This window comes from Glycine max, chromosome 5, assembly GCF_000004515.6.
Source record: "Glycine max cultivar Williams 82 chromosome 5, Glycine_max_v4.0, whole genome shotgun sequence".
Classification (NCBI taxonomy): Eukaryota; Viridiplantae; Streptophyta; class Magnoliopsida; order Fabales; family Fabaceae; genus Glycine; species Glycine max.
In genome coordinates this window covers 9,613,641-9,631,819 of record NC_038241.2, presented here as the reverse complement: position 1 = coordinate 9,631,819, position 18,179 = coordinate 9,613,641, and the positions used below count along the sequence as shown (strand labels likewise).

Sequence of the window (18,179 nt, the reverse complement as noted above, 5' to 3'; positions counted from 1 at the left end):
CTTCAATTTCTGTGTCTTTGTTTTGGTTTTCTTTATCAATTCTAAGAGTTCTTATCTTGCATCTTTTTTATTTGTTTTCTCTCTAATCCTTATACAAGTTTTTTTTTCTAATCAACTAAAGAAAATAATAAACAAAAATAGAACAGTGTAAGAGAGGAAAGTTGAAACGAAACCCGAATGGGATAATAATTAGCTAAAAAGGAAAAGCAAATAAAAAATATATTGCATTAGTCATATTGCATAGAGAGTGCTCACATTCACTAGCCAAGAGAACTGGAAGTTATTCAAAGGCTGAAACCTTTCTGTGTCATATTCTCTCACGCCACAATCATTATTGGAAGCAATAATACAAGTTGCACCACTACCAAAGTTTCCATGTCAAGCAATATTCATGTTCCAAATTGAGACAAATAAACTTGGTATGAAAAATACCTTAAGGTGTCATATATTTCAATTGCATTTTTTATAGCATTATCATCATGTGTGGTCCGTGTACAAAAGCTTACTCCTTTCTTATTCAAACGCTGCATTCAATATAGACATTATAAGTTGCATCCAACTACATATCCAATAAAATAAATATATATATATATATATATATATATATATATATATATATATTGCCAAACTAGATAGAAGCAAGCCACAACAGGAGAAAGAGAGGACAAAACATCTAGATCATAGAATCATGAATCTCTATTAAGGCAAGCTCTGTGAATTAAGGAAGGTTTGACCCCCCAAAAGAAAGTGTGATTAATTACGAGTTAAGCTTAGGCTATTTAGTGGAGCTTGATTGAGAAGTCATTGTGATAGAAATAGAAAGAGTAGAAATAAGGGAGACCAAGCTCCTCACAAGCAGAGGTACACATTGATTAAAGTGAAAACAATGTGATATTTTGAACCAAACTGGTCAAATAGGCCTTTTGTTTCGCAACATTCAATCTTACCTCTAGATATTACTCTCCAAAGTCAAAAGGCTCAACAATATTTAACATGGAATTTTCCAGAAATAAAAATCTAAACAAAAATGTGTTCCACTTTAGTACATATAAGGATCATAAGGATAATATAAATGAGAAGGTTTTCATAGGAGTAAGTTTAGACTCAGTTTTAGTAACTTAATTCAAGGGACCACATATCAACCAAACCCTCTAGATCACTGATTCCATACAGATAACATACAATTCTTTTAATGAATGTGTTGCCCTCTATAACCACCTAGCCTACATTTTCCATGGGAGGATTTGTTCACAACAACCTACATCCTAGGGAACAAGCATGGAAAAAAGTGGCATACTAGATATTATTTCCTCATTTTAAATAATTATATTGGCAAGTAAGTGAAGTAACTACAATAGCAGTCCCCCTGCCCCAAAGAGAGAGATGTATCTATAGCCTAAAGAAATTACTCATCATGAAGTATCATAAGCCTAAAGAACATGTATATGATAAGGAACAAATCATGTAGACTAATCTTACAAGTAAGCTCTCCTTGGAAGCCACCAACAACAAGAAGATTATCCTTGACGACTAATGTGCTAATTTGGGTCTAAGAAAATCCTTCCAACAAATTTCCTGCATATCTCTACAAGACCAAAGAATGCATAGTTAAGTAAAGCAAAGAAATTACATATGTATACTTAAGTAAAGCATTATTGAAGTCATTTAAATTGTGTTCTTGTATAAAACTAATCATAATTAACACACTTAACTAAAAAAAAAATTCTCAAATAAACCATGTTATGTTCTCGAATTCATTAACTACACATGTACATGTATTTTGAACAAGTGTAAGTTTCTTATGATTTATAAATGTTGAACAAGTGGCCTCAATAACTTAAGAGGAGGTGAATTAAGTTTCACAATTTTCCAACTAACAAACTTTAACCCCCCCCCCCCCTCCACCTTCTAAATGATAGGCTTAGAATGCAGAAGAAGAAGAAGAAGAAATCAATTTAATAATGTTCTTTAAACATGCAAAACAAAATTGATTGCAATAAAATAAATGAGATAAGGGAAAAGAGAAATGCAAACTCAATTTATACTGGTTCGGCCACTTTCCATGCCTACGTTCAGTCCTCAAGCAACCCACTTGAGATTTTTCACTATCTTTGTAAAAATCCTTTTTTACAACTTCTGAACACCCAAGGAATCCCTTCCCCTTGTGTTCAAGAAACTCACAATTCAAGAGATAACCAGTCTCTTGATTATAATTGACTTTCTAAGAAGAACAAAAAGATTTTTCTCCTTTAGAATGGATAATACAATTTGAAGTTCTTGGATAAACTCTCAATAGATTTGCAAGTGTTTGCCCAAGAGTTGTTGAGAGAGAATTTGACAATAAAGTTCTCTTAGAATATCTCTCTCTTACTTCTTGAAGTCAGAGACACATATATATAGACTCTTCATGCTTTTTCAAAATGGTTTGAAGAGATGTGTCTTTTCAAAAAGCTTTTTTCTAAAAATTTTCACTGGTAATCGATTACACAATTATATTTCGAAGGGTCATGACTTTTCAAATTGAATTTCAAAATTTTCGTTGTTGATAATTGATTACAAACATCTGATAATCGATTACATGTTCAGAATTCAAATTCAAAACCCTTTTTAACAACTATTTTTCAAAATTATCTTCTGGTAATCGATTACACTGCCTAGTAATCGATTACCAGAGCCTTGGATGTCTTGGAAACACTTTGTTTTGAGGCAAGGCTTGATCTTGAGTTAATCTTGAAGCAAGGCTTCGTTTGTTGAAGCAACCTTGTATTAACCTTGAAGCAATGTTTAACCTTTGAAGCAACCTTGTTTGATTCTTCTTTGGTATCATCAAAATCATGTATTCATACATTCACATTCTCCCCCTTTTTGATGATGGCAATCATTAGCAAGTGAATTCTTTTCGACATCATCAAAACCTGCATGATTCACATTCTGCCCCTTTTTTATGATGACACTCATTATCAAGCAAATTTTGTTTGACATCATCAAAACCTGCATGATTTACATCCTCCCCCTTTTTGATGATGACAACCATCTGTAGATTACGAGAAACAAAAAAATATTTTTGTATATAGTTTAAGAGGTGGGGGGGAGGGTGAATTAAGTTTCACATTGTTGGGCAAGTGGCCTCAATAACTTAGGAGAGGGGTGAATTAAGTTTCACAAATTTCCCACTAACAAACTTTAACCCCCCTTCTAAACGATAGGCTTAGAATGCAGAAAAAGAAGAAACAATCAATTTAATGATGTTCGTTAAACATGCAAGACAAAATTGATTGCAATAAAATAAATGAGATAAGGAAAATGAGAAATGCAAACTCAATTTATACTGGTTTGGCCATTTCCCGTGCCTATGTCCAATCCTCAAGCAACTCACTTGAGATTTGCCACTATCTTTGTAAAAATCCTTTTTACAACTTCTGAACACTCAAGGAATCTTTTTCCCTTGTGTTCAGGAAACTCACAATTCAAGAGACAATCAGTCTCTTGATTATAATTGACTTTCTTAAAAGAACATAAAGATTTCTCTCCTTTAGAGTGGATAATACAATTTGAAGTTCTTGGATGAACTCTCAATAGATTTGCAAGTATTTGCCCAAGAGTTGTTGAAAGAGCATTTGACGATGAAGTTCTCTTAGAATATCTCTTAGCATCATCAAAACCTGCATTATTCACAATAAAAAATGCAGGTTCCACATAAGTCTGCAGAATAAGCTTGAAAAAAAAATGCAAGTAACACTCATTCCTCTTTCTTTATAGATGAACAAAGTTGTGTAGGATACTACATTAACTCAGTAGGGGTTGGGGCCACATGTCTATCAAAATTGATTATCTCAAACAAATTACCACTTAAGGATGACCAGTGATTAACTAAGTAGTTGGAGATAAGGTAGACATCATGTTTTGAAGTTGCCCATACTAAGTTTCTTAGGTGCATCCCACAAACAAATATGACATTAGACTAGATTTTTTTTTTCTTCAGCTAAAGCCATTATATTAGGCTTAACCATTCAAAAAGCAGGAACATATTAGGTGCATGCAGCACGTGAAAAAGCCAACAAACTTGAAAATGAAGGATGGTAGGCTTAACCATTCTTGTATTATAGAAGTCATAGTAATTGTCACCCTTCTTCATTTGCTTGAACTCTTGGGACCCCAATAAGGGGAAAAAAGTAAACTCTTGTACATCAAAACATTTGTGAAACAAATTGTTATTCTTTTTTCATGCTCCACAACAACCCCAAACAAAGGACGAAGAGGAAACAAAAAAAGAAAGAAAACCTTGCCCACAACATCCCCAGATGTAAGAGTGTTCTCAAAATTCCTATATTTCTCCAGCCTTGTCAATATGTACCTCTCCCTTGATATTTTAAACATCTCCCATGGAATTCCCTTAATATCCTTTCCGATTCTTGCTTGAGCAGCTGATGTATTAGCCACCTCGAAAGAAGTCAATTGATATTTTATTGATCAATATATCTCATATATTATTAATCAACAGGCAACCACTGTGATTGAAACCTGGTATCTTATCAGAAATATAAGGGATTTCTCCCTTTGATACAATGCCTAACTTGCAAAACCTTGAGGGTTTGCACCTCACAATGCCCAAAGGCCTCAATTCTCTCACAAATGGCAAGATGATCTCTCTCACAATAGGCAACATGCTTAATTTGTCTAACTAACCTAGCCCAATGAACTAACTAACTCTCTAATTATTTAACTAATTATGGGGGTTACCTATCAAAATGCCTCTAACTAGATCAATCAAATAGTTACTTGAACCTCAATTTACATAATAATATAATGATTTTACAATTTTTTGGGACTTGAGCAGGAACAATAAGAGGAACATATACCAACATAGGCATAGAGAAAAACAAGAAAGGTTTTCCATGATCATTCCAAGTGAAAATACAATCATGACTAGCTACATTAACTATGCATGTTGACCTCTACTTAATACAATAGACACAATCATAGTGAGTGGATTCAATATACCTTCGCATTTTTAATTTTTTATCTAGACAAAGTAAAGTGACATGTTATCTTTTTGGAACTTAAAATGTACAAACTAAGATGTATTAACTACATCTCTTATTTATATACCTTCTACAAACTGCATAGATATGATAATCTACGTCTGGAAATAAAACATAACCAAGTTAGTCAATAAAGGGATTAGAAGTTTTACATCACATAGGTTTTAAGATTTATAGCTAAAGGAAACATCTTTGGCAAACTCAATGTCCCCAACAAGAACAATATACATAGCATTACTAATATGAAAGCATTGACAAAAAAAATTGTTGTCATAGCATTCCCTATCGATAGTCATCTACATAATCAATGTCATCATATGGGCAACATCCAACAACAACAATGACATTGACTTTTGACTTGCTCGGTAAAGTAATTTGCTACATAATTAGAAGTCGAAAGAAATAGCATGACTAAGAAAGCAAATTCTTAAATGAAAAGTTGCAACACATTGCATGACATAAACTAGTCACTAATGCAGCTCATTTAGATTTGAGTCATACCTTGTTTTGGTAAACAAGCTATAAGACCCATAACCCTTCTACAATTTCAAAAAACCAGACCCATAAAAATTGTAACACACACACACACACACACATGCTGAAACGATTGTCAATAAATTAACAAACTTGTTTATAATGTTTACAATAAACATTAATACAATATTTAAATTCCTCATATATCATCTAAACCTTTCTAAATCACATGTTTCTCACTTCTAAAAAATATGCTTCTCATTTCTCATGAATTATTTATATAGTCTCTGTGTCTAACAATGTTCCATCACTAAACCACTACAAAATATAAAATATACAAATTAATCACGCACATGTAAAATGATTAAAAAATGTTAGTAAACTAATAATTGAAACCTATTAAAGTAAATATATGATGCTCCATTCATTCTTCAAACCCCCCATGACTATGTTCCACATCCAATGCATGAGATAATAGTCACACTCATAGCCTCTGCTTTGAACATGACCCTAAATTAAATATGAAATATATTTAAATATCATAATTACAAAGTTACAAAATATCACTAATCGAATTAAAGCATTGATTAAAGGCTTAAATATATTTTTGGTCCCTGATATATACCCGTTTTTGACATTTGGTCCCTAATAAGCTTTGGCTTCGTGATGTGTCTCTAATATTTGAAAACTTTTTCTGAGATCCCTTTCATTAGTCAGAATTTGTTATTTGCTTACGTGACCGTTAACCGGACATGTGGGCATTTCACGTGTGGTGCTACACGTAATATTTGTCTGACTGGGATTACACCTAGAATTTTTTAATTTTTAAAAAATATTAACGACATCATTTTGCACAATAACTGCAACCACAAACATCTCCAGAAACTCCACCACCTTGCTCTTTAAAAACTCCTCCACTGCCTCTTCCATTGCCGCCACTATCTCCGCTTGCAGCGATGCTGACTCCTTTTGCTTTGACACTAAGAACTACAGCAGTGCTGCTGCGTCCATTTTCCTCCACAAGGATTTGAGCATGGCGAAGAGGTTGGGGTCCGACGGAGGCATGGCATGGAGGAGCTTTGTAAGCACAACCTCCCTCTGCTCCTCGATGGGGGCGACAGCAGAGGACTCACGCTTCGGGATGGAGGTCTCGCAGTCTCCCTTTATTTTGATCTTGATCATTTGATGGGATTGGGGTTTGGTGATTTGGTCACCACCGTCCATGTGTATGCGAGAGAAAGAAAAAGAAAGAGTGAGAGTGAGAGAGACAGAGAAAATATCACACACCCATCTCCTTTCTTGTTTTAGTGTAGCATAAGTTGAAGCTATCTTGTTTACTACTTGCATTTGGGAAGCCCTTGCCACCATTTTCAAAGCTGAAACCAAGTTTGAATCTCTATAATTTTGACTATTAATTGGTGTTTATTGTTTTATTGTAGTTTGTGTAGTTTTAACTATTAATTGATCTTTATGGCTGAATCCCTGTTTTGAGTACTTTTTAGCAATATTTGACAACTGGTGTCAAAGATTCTGTCAAGTAAACAAACATCAGGCCCAATAAAGCAAATATGTTTCAACATGAATTAGTTTTATCATTTTACTTTAGTTTCAGTGTTTGGTTAGGGTTCATGTGTTGATACATTAATTGTTGAATATAAAGACAAAATTAAATGGACCATCGGGCTCATTTTCCTGTTTTGACGGTTAGATCATAATAAATCAACTAAATACTAGTTTAGGGTTTGAAACTCAAGATACACAACTATCGTCACATGTTTCTATAAATAATTTTGCATCCATTAAGTTCTTTAATCATGGAATGTGACATTGAAATTGTTCTTTAAGTGCTTTAAACTCAAGATACACAACTATCATCACATATTTCTATAAATAAATGCTTAGAATAGTTTGTTGCCATTTGAATATGATTGCAACATAGTCAATAATAAATTATTGTGTTCATTTTTTAAACGTATTTTTTTTGGGTAAGTGGTGCAGAAGTTCTAAACTTAAGTGTTACCCATAGAGCATGAGAAAACTACTCGGTTGATATCAAGTACAACCTCAACAAGTGTAATACCTCCCAATTTTATAGGTTGTACATTATTTTCAATTCTGGAATCATCTATAAAATTCAAGAAATTAAATTGTATAGAAACTGTGGAATGTGGGGGTTCTTATTTGTGTTTCTAAAATGACGAAAGTGTAGAAAGATCAAAACTCAATCTCTTTCTGCACTTCAGTCCTCTTCTACCTAATCCCTAATCTCTTTCTTCCCAAACCCAAAAAGACCAGAAAGTAATAATTTGGACTAACCTTGTTTTCTTTTTTAACGGAGATTGTTAGCATGAGTTCCAAAAACCACATGGGTGAAGGTTAGGGCGAGGGGGGAATGATGGAAAACAAACCACAACCAAGCCATGCACGAGCTTCAATGAAAGGAAGCTTCAATGGCGGTGATGGACAGCTTCGACAGAGACGCGAGTGAGAGAGGGCGTAAAGATACTCTCAGATGGTGTGAGCTAGCTAGTGAGACAGAGTGGACTCTGAGAAAGGATACGAGAGAAAGTCAAAACACTTTACTTTCAAAGATGGTTTTTCAAAACCGTCTTTGTATTAGTGATTTCTATGATTTCAACAATGATTCTCTCAAGAATTGTCTTTGATTTTTGTCTTCAACATCGTTTTTTAAAAAAACATCATTGTAATTTTACTAATATTTATAAAAATATCACTATTTTTAACAACAACGATTTTGGTAAACCGTCGTCAAATCACCATCGTTGAAGCTGGATTTTTTAGTAGTGCTAATAGGTCATTTATATTGATAAATATATATTTGTCTTATCAAAATTTTAATTTACAAAAAGCCAAAAAAATTACTCAGTTCAAATAAGATTATCTCATGTATAAAATACCTACAGTTTATGAAAAAAGGCAACTATTCCACCAGCCAATATTCCAAATCTCTGCATAGCAAACACTGAGACGATCACAATAGAAGTGAAGTGGTACCGATTTTGTGTCTTAGATTGAGTGCATTAAGCACTCCTAGTTGTCTTCCAAATATGACTCATTAACTCTGCTACCCGATGTGCCCAGGCAGTGCTTAGAAGTTTCCAGCACAAGAAAACAAAAGATGAGTCTCTATACGCGCGTAACTCCATATCCTTTCATTTAATAGTATAGACTTCTTTCCTAATTCACACATAGATCAAACTAAAACACCAAAGTACAAATAAGAATGTTAGTTTTCATTAGTTTTTATATTCCAAAATCTTAGTTTTTAGCTAGTCTCCATAGTTTGAAAAAATATTTTTCTGGTCCTTACTACTAACAATATGCCCAAACATGTGACTACGAGATACATTTATTTTGGAAAAGAATAAAAATTTATAGACATTCCTATGTTAGTTGACACCTTGAAAGAGAAATGCAAAAATGATAGGTGGTATGATTTGATAAGAGAGAAATAGAGAAAAAACAAAATTGTCAAGTAGGTACATATTATATGAGTGCTCATATATAATTACTCTTTAGAAATAGTGGAGGGATCAAAATCTAAACCAAATAAAATTGTAAAGACCAAAACTAAAACGAATATACCTATAACGACAAAAGTGTATACTTGTAAAACTATAAGATCTAGAATCTAAACTTTTATAGGATCGGGATCAAAACCAAACCTAAGTATAGGAAAATCTTTTAATAATTGCTCTTCATTTTCTCCATAAAAAATGTGTATGTTTTTTTTTTCTATTACCGTTGATTGCTTTATTTTTCCTAGTTTTCCATTTCATCATAGGTCAAATTAAAGATTAAACAAACTCCTTAAATCAATTCTGAATACTGTTTAGGTTACTACGGAGTTCATATGAACATCACCTATTAAAAAGGCGTGAGAAGAAAAATAAGAAAGATGTTGAATAGTATTTTTAACCTTATAAAATACTGTATTTTGACAGAAACCTTATCGAAAACAATTTTAAAACACATCACGCTGGAAAATGTGGCAAGAGAAATTAAGCGTATTTGAAATGTCAAACAATGCTTTTTTTTTCTTCCTCAAATTTGTTGAGAATTAAATTCCTTTCATAAAAGAGCATAGAATCAAATTTACAACTTAACACGATGTACTATACATCCACTAGAAATCTTTTACCCCTGCAACTCTTTGAATTTGACCTTTCCATAATCCATGGCTACAATTTCCACCAAATATGCATCTAGATCTAGGAGCATTCATCCTATCAGAGTGCTTAGTCAAGTTCATGATTTGCTTCATTGGCCTAATTCAGTCTTCTTCGGAAGAGGCCTTTGAACTCTAACTATGTCCTATCAAAACTCTAGAAGAAATAAAAAAATAAAATGGGGTGAACATTTTTACAACTATACCTTTATATTTGAATTTTGCTTGTACTTATATATAGATCCTTGATTTCTTTATCCGCATTGTTGGAGAAGGAATATGGAGGAGTTGAAGCTCTAGTTTTGAGCCTCCTACACTACACAATTGGTTGGACCAGTGATGTTATGTAGAATTAATCTGATTTGTGGTCTGCATCTGCTGTGGCTTGGACTTGAGCTGCATACTGTAAGTTCCATAGGACATCCTCAAAAGAGGGACGGAATGAAGATTCTGGAGATATGCATTTGGTTGTTATTGAGATTGCAATTGATAATGACTCTTGAGAGCAAGTGGTCAACACAATAGGATCCACAATCTTTCTTCGACCATCTTGACTGCCAAAGGATGCCTGTGGTTCACCAATCATCACATAAGGTCTTAAATTCAAAAATTAACCATTTATAATAAGTAAAAGGTTTAAATATAGTATCAACAAATATGTACTTTTATTGTTTTTTTTTATAAAAAAAACATGTTGATTTTGATCCTTAAAATTTTCTTTAAATAATACCAATCATTATTTAGTGATAATGTCACATACACTTACATACACATCACACGTAACATGTCTCGATAGATATCACATCACCTTAAAGATTATTTTTACACTTTAAAAAATCACCATAAAGATTATTTTCACACTTTTAATATATATGAGAACCAAAATTAATAAAAAAAAAAATTGAAAGACTAAAATGCATCCTAGAGCTTTTTATATTCCATATTTGACCCAAAAGGATTTCTATCTCATAACTTAAAACAATGATGAACTCGCTTGTTTAAATATGCTGAAAATAAAGTGATTTTGACAGTTATTTTAAGAAGCTACTATTTAACTTCTAAGAAAAGTACTCAAACAACTTTGTTTTGATATTTTAGTTTGTTTTAAAATACATAATTATCGTAATCTTTTGAAAACAAATTTCTAAGTAAATAATAATAAAAAAAAGATTTTCTGTGGGGAAAAAACTCTGAAACCAACGACCATATATGCCACATGTAGGGATTGAGGGAATCAGTATATAATAACAATACATATATATAATTTCTAAATTTTTGGAATTAGCACAATCAAAATGAATAAGAATGAAAAAAAATGACACTGAAAAATCATCACGACGTTAAATATTTTTAGTAAAGCAGTAGTTTTATTCATCCAAAAGCAAAATCTTAAAAAAAAATCTACTAACCTTTTCATTTAGAAAAAATGTTTCACCTTTGTCGCATGCTATGGGTCCAACAAGTGATTCAAACAATATGAATCCAAAATTATAAACATCATCCTCCGCTTTGGTCCTTGGGCTATATAGAAAAATGAACAATTTGTTTGTTATTGCTATACACAAAATAATTTAAGCATAAAAGAAGTACCCTTGATAATGGATCGTGAAAAAATAATAAAAAAAAAGGGGATGACTAAACAAAAATTGGGACATGTAGTGGCAAATACAAAATCCTAATATGTAAACAAATTCTTAAATCAGTGAAAATTAAGCATGGTTGTGTTGGTTACGCTAAAATAACCGTAATCACGACTCATGCGTGGGTAGTGATGGTAATGAGTATAGGAATAGAATACTGGTAATAAAGAGTGCAATAGAGAAGTGGGGTTTAGGTTGGAAGCAAGGTTTTAAATTACAATTACAATTAAGGTTGCTAAGACTTTCAAAACCTTAATATTGCAAAAACTTGTAAACAAATGCGGTTCGTGTAGTCGTAATTGTGGTCACAATGTGATTGCGGAGACCTCCAAAACTTTAATATTGTGGCCACCATTGCAATTTGAGGACCGCAACTTAAAAACTTGGCAATAGGTAGAGTGAAAACTGGAAATTTGTAATTGAAATTTCATAAAACATAATTATAACAAGATAGTTCATACTCCAATTGCAAGTTGTTCTACTAAAGTAAAATGAGCTTTGGTAGCATACCGTGGTTTTGGTTTCTCACTCTTTGCCTGTACAACACAAATATGGCAACAGAGTCACTTGAGGATCAATTATATTAGATCATAGTAAAACTGCAACATTGGATTGCCATTTACATACCTCAGATTTTTCAATTTCTTCTGTGATGATGGACATGCCATAGTCACTCAGTTTTGGAATGCGGTGTTCATCAAGTAAGACATTCTTTGTCTTTAGCTGGTTACTAAAACAGCCAGGTATAACACCAGTATGTAAGAAATGCACTGCCTTTGCAACGCCAATTAAAATTGCCAATCTATCAGACCACTTAAGTGCCTTATCTACAGAAAATTCTGCATGTTTGAATGAAGGAAGATTAGTGGATTATAGCCTTCAAGAAGAAAGATATGATGTCCAAAAGTAATTGTTGCAAGTTATAACAATACTGATTATCCCAATAAAAATGTAAAGGTTATGAAGGATGGACATGATACAATCATCATAAAAAAATGTTATGCACCACTTTACATCCCTAAGGAGGTGACACAGCTATATCAAGTAAAGTCTAACAACAAAAAGAAGTCTTAATTCATCGTACTCTGGTATAATCTTTGGTGGGTGGTTTAGGTGTATGACATTATACTCTGGTATCTCTTGTGCTATGTGAATGTTGTAGCTCATTTTAATGAGTTTGAGAAACTTTGTAATAATCATTTTATTAAATTATTTTGTTTAAGAAAAACAAAAAAGCGATGGTGTTATACTCCCTCTAGTCTTAAATATAGAAAAACAAATATTTTTTCTTGATGTAAAATATAAGAATTTTTAACAAACTTTATGTTATTTAATGCTATTATTTTTAAAATATTCTTCATTTAATTGAGGTGTTAGTTTCAATGATTTTTTCTTATTCTTGATATTAAGTTTCAATGAAGAGGAAGTTGGAAAAAAAATACTTTTTAATTAAAATTAATACAATTAAATATGATTAACTAACTTTTTTAGTTAGCATTTTTTTCTTTATATTTGAGACCAGGAGAGTACTACCTTGGCTTCTAGTTTTATCAAATTTAATGTATGACTATTGTTCAGCAGCAAAATCGAATGCAACTGTTTCTAAATGAAGAGGAAAATTTCTCCATGCTATTTTGATTTGGAGACACCTTTCCTTCTTCAATAGCAACTAAATCCAAAAATTCAACCTAGACTCGTTTATGAAGACACATCCTATGAGGTCTTCTTTATATATTAGTGACAATTAATAACAGAAACTATTCATGAAGCCTACTAGTAATAGATAGGGAGGCAAATAATTTTTGAAATTTATGCACTTAATAATATGCAAACTATTATAGTAGGCCACACAAACCTGACAGATGTGTACGATAATTCCCATTTGGCACATACTCATATACAAGATGAAGCTTGTGGGAATTGGGATCTTCTTGTCCACCACCATCAATACAATGGCCCAAAAGGCTAACCAAATTTGGATGTTGAAGTTTTGAGAGTAAATCCAATTTAGCTCTAAGATTTTGAATTGAGCATTTCTTTGACAGAGCCAAAGATCGTATCGCCGCGTAGGATCCATTCTCTAGTTTACCTTTGAACAGCTGTAATATGACAGAAGACTTAAAAGAGCATAAAAAATAAGTTTGACAAAGTTTTCCTATGTCTATGTATATACATTTTAAATCACTTGACTTTCTAACAAGGAGTAAAGGCCCCAAAACATACTTTCTGTATGTGCATATGAATAGTTAAATCTTGACAAGGATTTCAGAAATTGCAACCTTCCAGAAACTCATGTAATTTTGGTATTTTCAGAAGGTTTACAGCCAATTTCTTAATTCTGCACTCTATGTACTTATTTTCAGTTAACCTAGTATTTAACAATGACAAAAAGAAAAAGAAACCCTTCATTCTGAAGAATTTTTTTTTTTTTACTAGATTCTGAAGAATAATATACTTACAATTAATATTTGGAAACTAAAATCTATTCAATCTTGTTTCCTTAATTTGACTTGGTAGAAAAGTCGCACCCAGCTCAGTGATATATCCTCCCTTAAAACATGAAGAAAAAAAACTATCCTAAGCTTCAAACAACATTTTCAGTGGTTGAATGGTACCTTTCCTATGGAGCCTTGACCTTGACCAATATAAGTTGACAAGTCAAAGTTTTTTGTGGCTTCCTTCAATTCCTCTATTGAAAATTGTCGACAGGTTGAAGTAGTTTGTGTCCCTAGCTTCACTGTTTGAGAAATGAATCCTGACAACAAAAGGAATCAAGACATTACTATGTTAGAAAACTGCATACCCAATTAAAATCTGAAGAATTAAATACACACCACTAAGGCCTAAAATGTACTCACTGGCATTTGCAAGGATCTCTGATGAAACCCCAGTTGTGGAGTTATCATGAACAATTTTTAGCAACACTTCCTGCCCAGTTATCTTTCTGGAATGATATTTTTTCCATAAAAAGACTCCTGAAACCATAACCACAAGAACAAGTCCAACAATGATGGCCATTGCTGCAGCTACTTTCCATGTCTTCAAGTTCTTCCATCCAGAGCTAGATTCTCTACAATAAGACCCTCTATGCTGGTTCTGAGAATCAACAGATAAACAGTTTCCAGCATACCTGACAACTCTACCATCAGAAGTATTTGCCAAGCAAGAGGGAAGTCCACCACTTAACTTGTTACTAGAAATGTCCACAAACCCAAGTTTGCTCCCACAGCTAAGTTTGTCTGGGAGGGCCCCACTTAGTGCATTGCTTGCCAGATTCAAATAACTTATTTTGGGCAGAGAAAACAAGGTAGATGGGGGTGTCTTACTGAGGTGATTTGAAGACAGATCTAGATGTTGAAGCTGATCTAATTCACCAAACTGCTTAGGTACCTCTCCTGAGAATGAGTTATTGCTAAGCAGAACTGTGACCACTGATTTAGGCAACAATGGTAGTTCAGATTCTAATTGGTTTTCTCTTAAATCCAGAACATGTAGGCCAGTGAGAGAACCCAGATCAGGTAATTCCCCAGCCAGCTCATTGTGGGACAAGGAAATCACTTCAAGTGTCTTAATTTTGCACAGTGAGGAGGGGAATGGACCCTTTATACCATTGCTCTTCACACTCAAGATATTTAGATTAGACAAGGAATCAAACCAATCAGGCATAGTGGTGTTCAAATAATTGTCATCAAGGGTCAATGCATGAAGCTTTACCATTGTGGATATTTTTGGTGGGATGGCTCCAAATATGAAATTAGAGCTCAAGTCCAAAACTTGAAGCGAAGAGAAATGGTGAATCTTATCAGGAAGTGGCCCCCAAATCCCCAAGGACACCAAGCTGAGAACCCTTAAGCTGGCCAACCTTGTCAAAGTGGAGAGAAAGGAAACAATGGAGAAATTCATGGATAGAGTCTGATTAGGAACAGCAAATCCATTGAACCGTTGCGGCTTCTCAGACTTTTCTCCCATAATTTTAAGCTCAGTTATCTCATTATTTTCACATTTAATGCTCAGGTTTGCAGAGGGTGAAATGCTGCATAGGTCCCAATTGTAATTTTCCCAAATTTGCAGAGAAGAAGGGTACTCGAGATAAACTCTTAACTGCAACAAGGCTTGAGTCTGAGCTGCTTGTAATTCATGAGAGTTTGGGATGAACAAAAGCCATGAAAGAACCACAAGATAATGGTAACAAAAATGTCTCATTGAACCAGCTAGGAACATCATGCACCAAATTTGATGATTATGTCAAAAGACTCAAAAGAGATCCTTCAAACTTCAAAGATATCAAAAGTAGACCACCCAGGGAAAAAAAATGTTTAACAGATAAGGTTTTAAATTGCAGTTGCAATTGCAGTTTCGCCGCAATCCTTGATATTTAGTAAATTCTGCACAAATGCAGCCTATGCGGCCACAATTGCAGTGTCAAGAGACCCTAAAAACTTTAATGTTATGGCCAAAATTGCAAGACATTACGGACAAAATGAAGTTTATGCGATCACAATTATAGTCATAGAGACCCCTGTAACTTTGACGTTGAGGCCAAAATCACAGTCACGGATCCTTTTTGTAAAACCTTGCCAACAATTTAAAACAGCATCATCTCCTCAGAGGCTCAGACATGTTATACAACACACAATTGAAGAGCACCACGAAGGAAAAAAAGAGAACTTTGACGGTGTTCAAGGAGGTTCATGGAGTAAAATATGTAACTTTGCACCATGGAGCACCTGTTTCGAAAAACAAAGAACGACCCGTTATATGGAATGATGGTTTAATGTAGATGGTGAGAGAGAAAAACAGAGGAAACAGAGAACAGAACCTTGGGAAGTGAAACTAAGCTGAGTCATTGGTTTTGCAGAATTTGAGGCTTCAATGGTGAACGTGTGTTGAATCAAGGGAGGTTAGGTAGTTGAAAATGCCGTCCTTGGACACTGACAAAGGCATTTATTGCGTTGCTCGAAGTGGCGTTGCTGCCATTAATGGGGTCCGTAACAATTGGAGAGGAAATGAAGAACAGAGGAGATAGCAGAGCAGGGTCACAGCTTCAGAATTCTGAAAGATAGATAATGTAGTAATGAATGTATCTGATAATTTATATATATTTTCTCTCTTCGGTCATTTTCAAGTCACGTTATGACGTTAATTAATTATTACTACTGTTCAATAGTTTTGCACGCAATGACTTTTATATTTTCTTATTTAACGACTCTAATACTATTTTTTTTAATACATATTCTAATGTTGTTTAACCAAGTAATTAGACACAAATAATTAATGTGTTGAAGTTAACAATAAATTATTTGGATAGTCTTTGAGTTTAATTTTTAAGAGAAATAATTCTTAGTGAGACTTTTGTGGAATTTTGGATTAGTTAGAATCTTTGTCTTTTGATGAACGGAAGAATGGAAGGATTAAAAAAATATTCTAATGTTGTTTGATAAGGAGGAAGGAAACAAAGAGAGTGAAAATAGGAAAAAAAGAAATGAAGAAAAAAAAAATAAAGTAAATATATTAGTTGTTTAATTTTAGAAAAAATAAGAGAAATAAAGTGGAAATAAGATAAAGAAGTTTTTTTTTCTTGAGTTACAGACCACATGTGTCTCATAACCCATTGGTCAAAGACTAACTCTTCTCATTGTGTGTGACTACCCTGAACAAAGAGAATTTTACACATAGTAACAATCGAACATGTGTTTTATGCTAAATAGATTGTTTCCATACATGTGAATGCAGCGGGGTCTTATGCCACCGCGTTAACCCTTTGACTTAGATAAAGTTGTTTAGTTTAAAAGAAAGAAAAAGAAAAGAAATTTGACAATAGTTATTAAAGAAGTTGTGGCCATATGATGGATCATGTGCATGTTTGGTTTTTCACCTCTTTGATCCATTCGGAAAACACCATTTGGAGGCCAACCACTCGATACTCAAACATACCCAATGTATCAACAAGATTAATTAATGGAAGGAATAGTGCTTACTAGAATGAGTGCAAGTGTGCAATGACATGAGGAACTCATGAATCTCAGAAGAGTGTGGCAGAGTTAGGACCTCTTTTGCACGAGGAAGCCACAAAAAAAATGGGTGTGAGGGAGGTTAATTTTGCAATCTCATTCTAATACCCTAATTTCTTGCTTTCATCACCATTTCTTTCATGTTCTACCCAAAATAAAATGTGGCACCCATAACCTTTTCACTTCTTTCTCGCTAATTCAACTCTACCAAACAAGGTGACTTCTAGTGAGACCCACCTATTTTCACTCTTTCTTCTTCATTTGTATCTCATTTCTTTTCTACCAAACAAAGTGTAAGCATATGTTTCCTTATGTTTTCATTTTCTAGTTCTAAAAATTGTTTTTTTTAGAGAGTTTAAGCAAGGGGAAAAGATGAAAAAATATAAAAAGAAACATAAATATATGTTTTGGTATTTTATTTAAAAAAAATTAAAAGATATATTAGTTTTTAAACATTTTATACATGTTTTTTGTTTTTTATTATTTAAAATAGAAAACAATTATAAAAAACATGAAATAAAAATGTCCTAAATCTTCATTCGCTTCTTTCTCTGATAACATTGTCATGATCAATAATGTTGGGTTTGGATAAAGAATTTTATAAATGAAAGATGATTTTAAATGCAAAGCAATTCATATGAAGGTTATCAAATTTCAGTCAATTATAAAATAAATTGATAATTGTTTGAATAATAAAATTTTACAAATATTTTCATTCAATTCATTGGAATTTAGAATAAATTTTGTTGTGATTTTCTTCTCTCCTTACTTTCTCTCTTAGCTCACATCGCAACATCTCAAATTATCTCAAGATGGTTAAGGA

The 18,179-nt window shown here is 33.2% G+C and overlaps 1 protein-coding gene and 1 pseudogene across 1 annotated transcript; both read right to left on the bottom strand.

The window, feature by feature from the left end:
- Positions 1-231: 231 nt before the first annotated feature.
- LOC100780132 (uncharacterized) lies at positions 232-6,446 on the bottom strand (annotated as a pseudogene).
- A 3,118-nt stretch (positions 6,447-9,564) lies between these two features.
- LOC100780663 (probable inactive leucine-rich repeat receptor-like protein kinase At3g03770) lies at positions 9,565-16,416 on the bottom strand. Its single transcript, XM_014775529.3, has 8 exons — positions 16,165-16,416; positions 14,204-16,072; positions 13,961-14,100; positions 13,201-13,444; positions 11,973-12,184; positions 11,856-11,881; positions 11,115-11,226; positions 9,565-10,273 (listed from the first exon to the last, which is right to left on the bottom strand). The coding sequence occupies exons 2-8, from the start codon at positions 15,567-15,569 to the stop codon at positions 10,058-10,060; spliced, it is 2,316 nt and encodes a 771-aa protein (XP_014631015.1). The 5' UTR covers positions 15,570-16,072; positions 16,165-16,416; the 3' UTR covers positions 9,565-10,057.
- Positions 16,417-18,179: the final 1,763 nt, after the last annotated feature.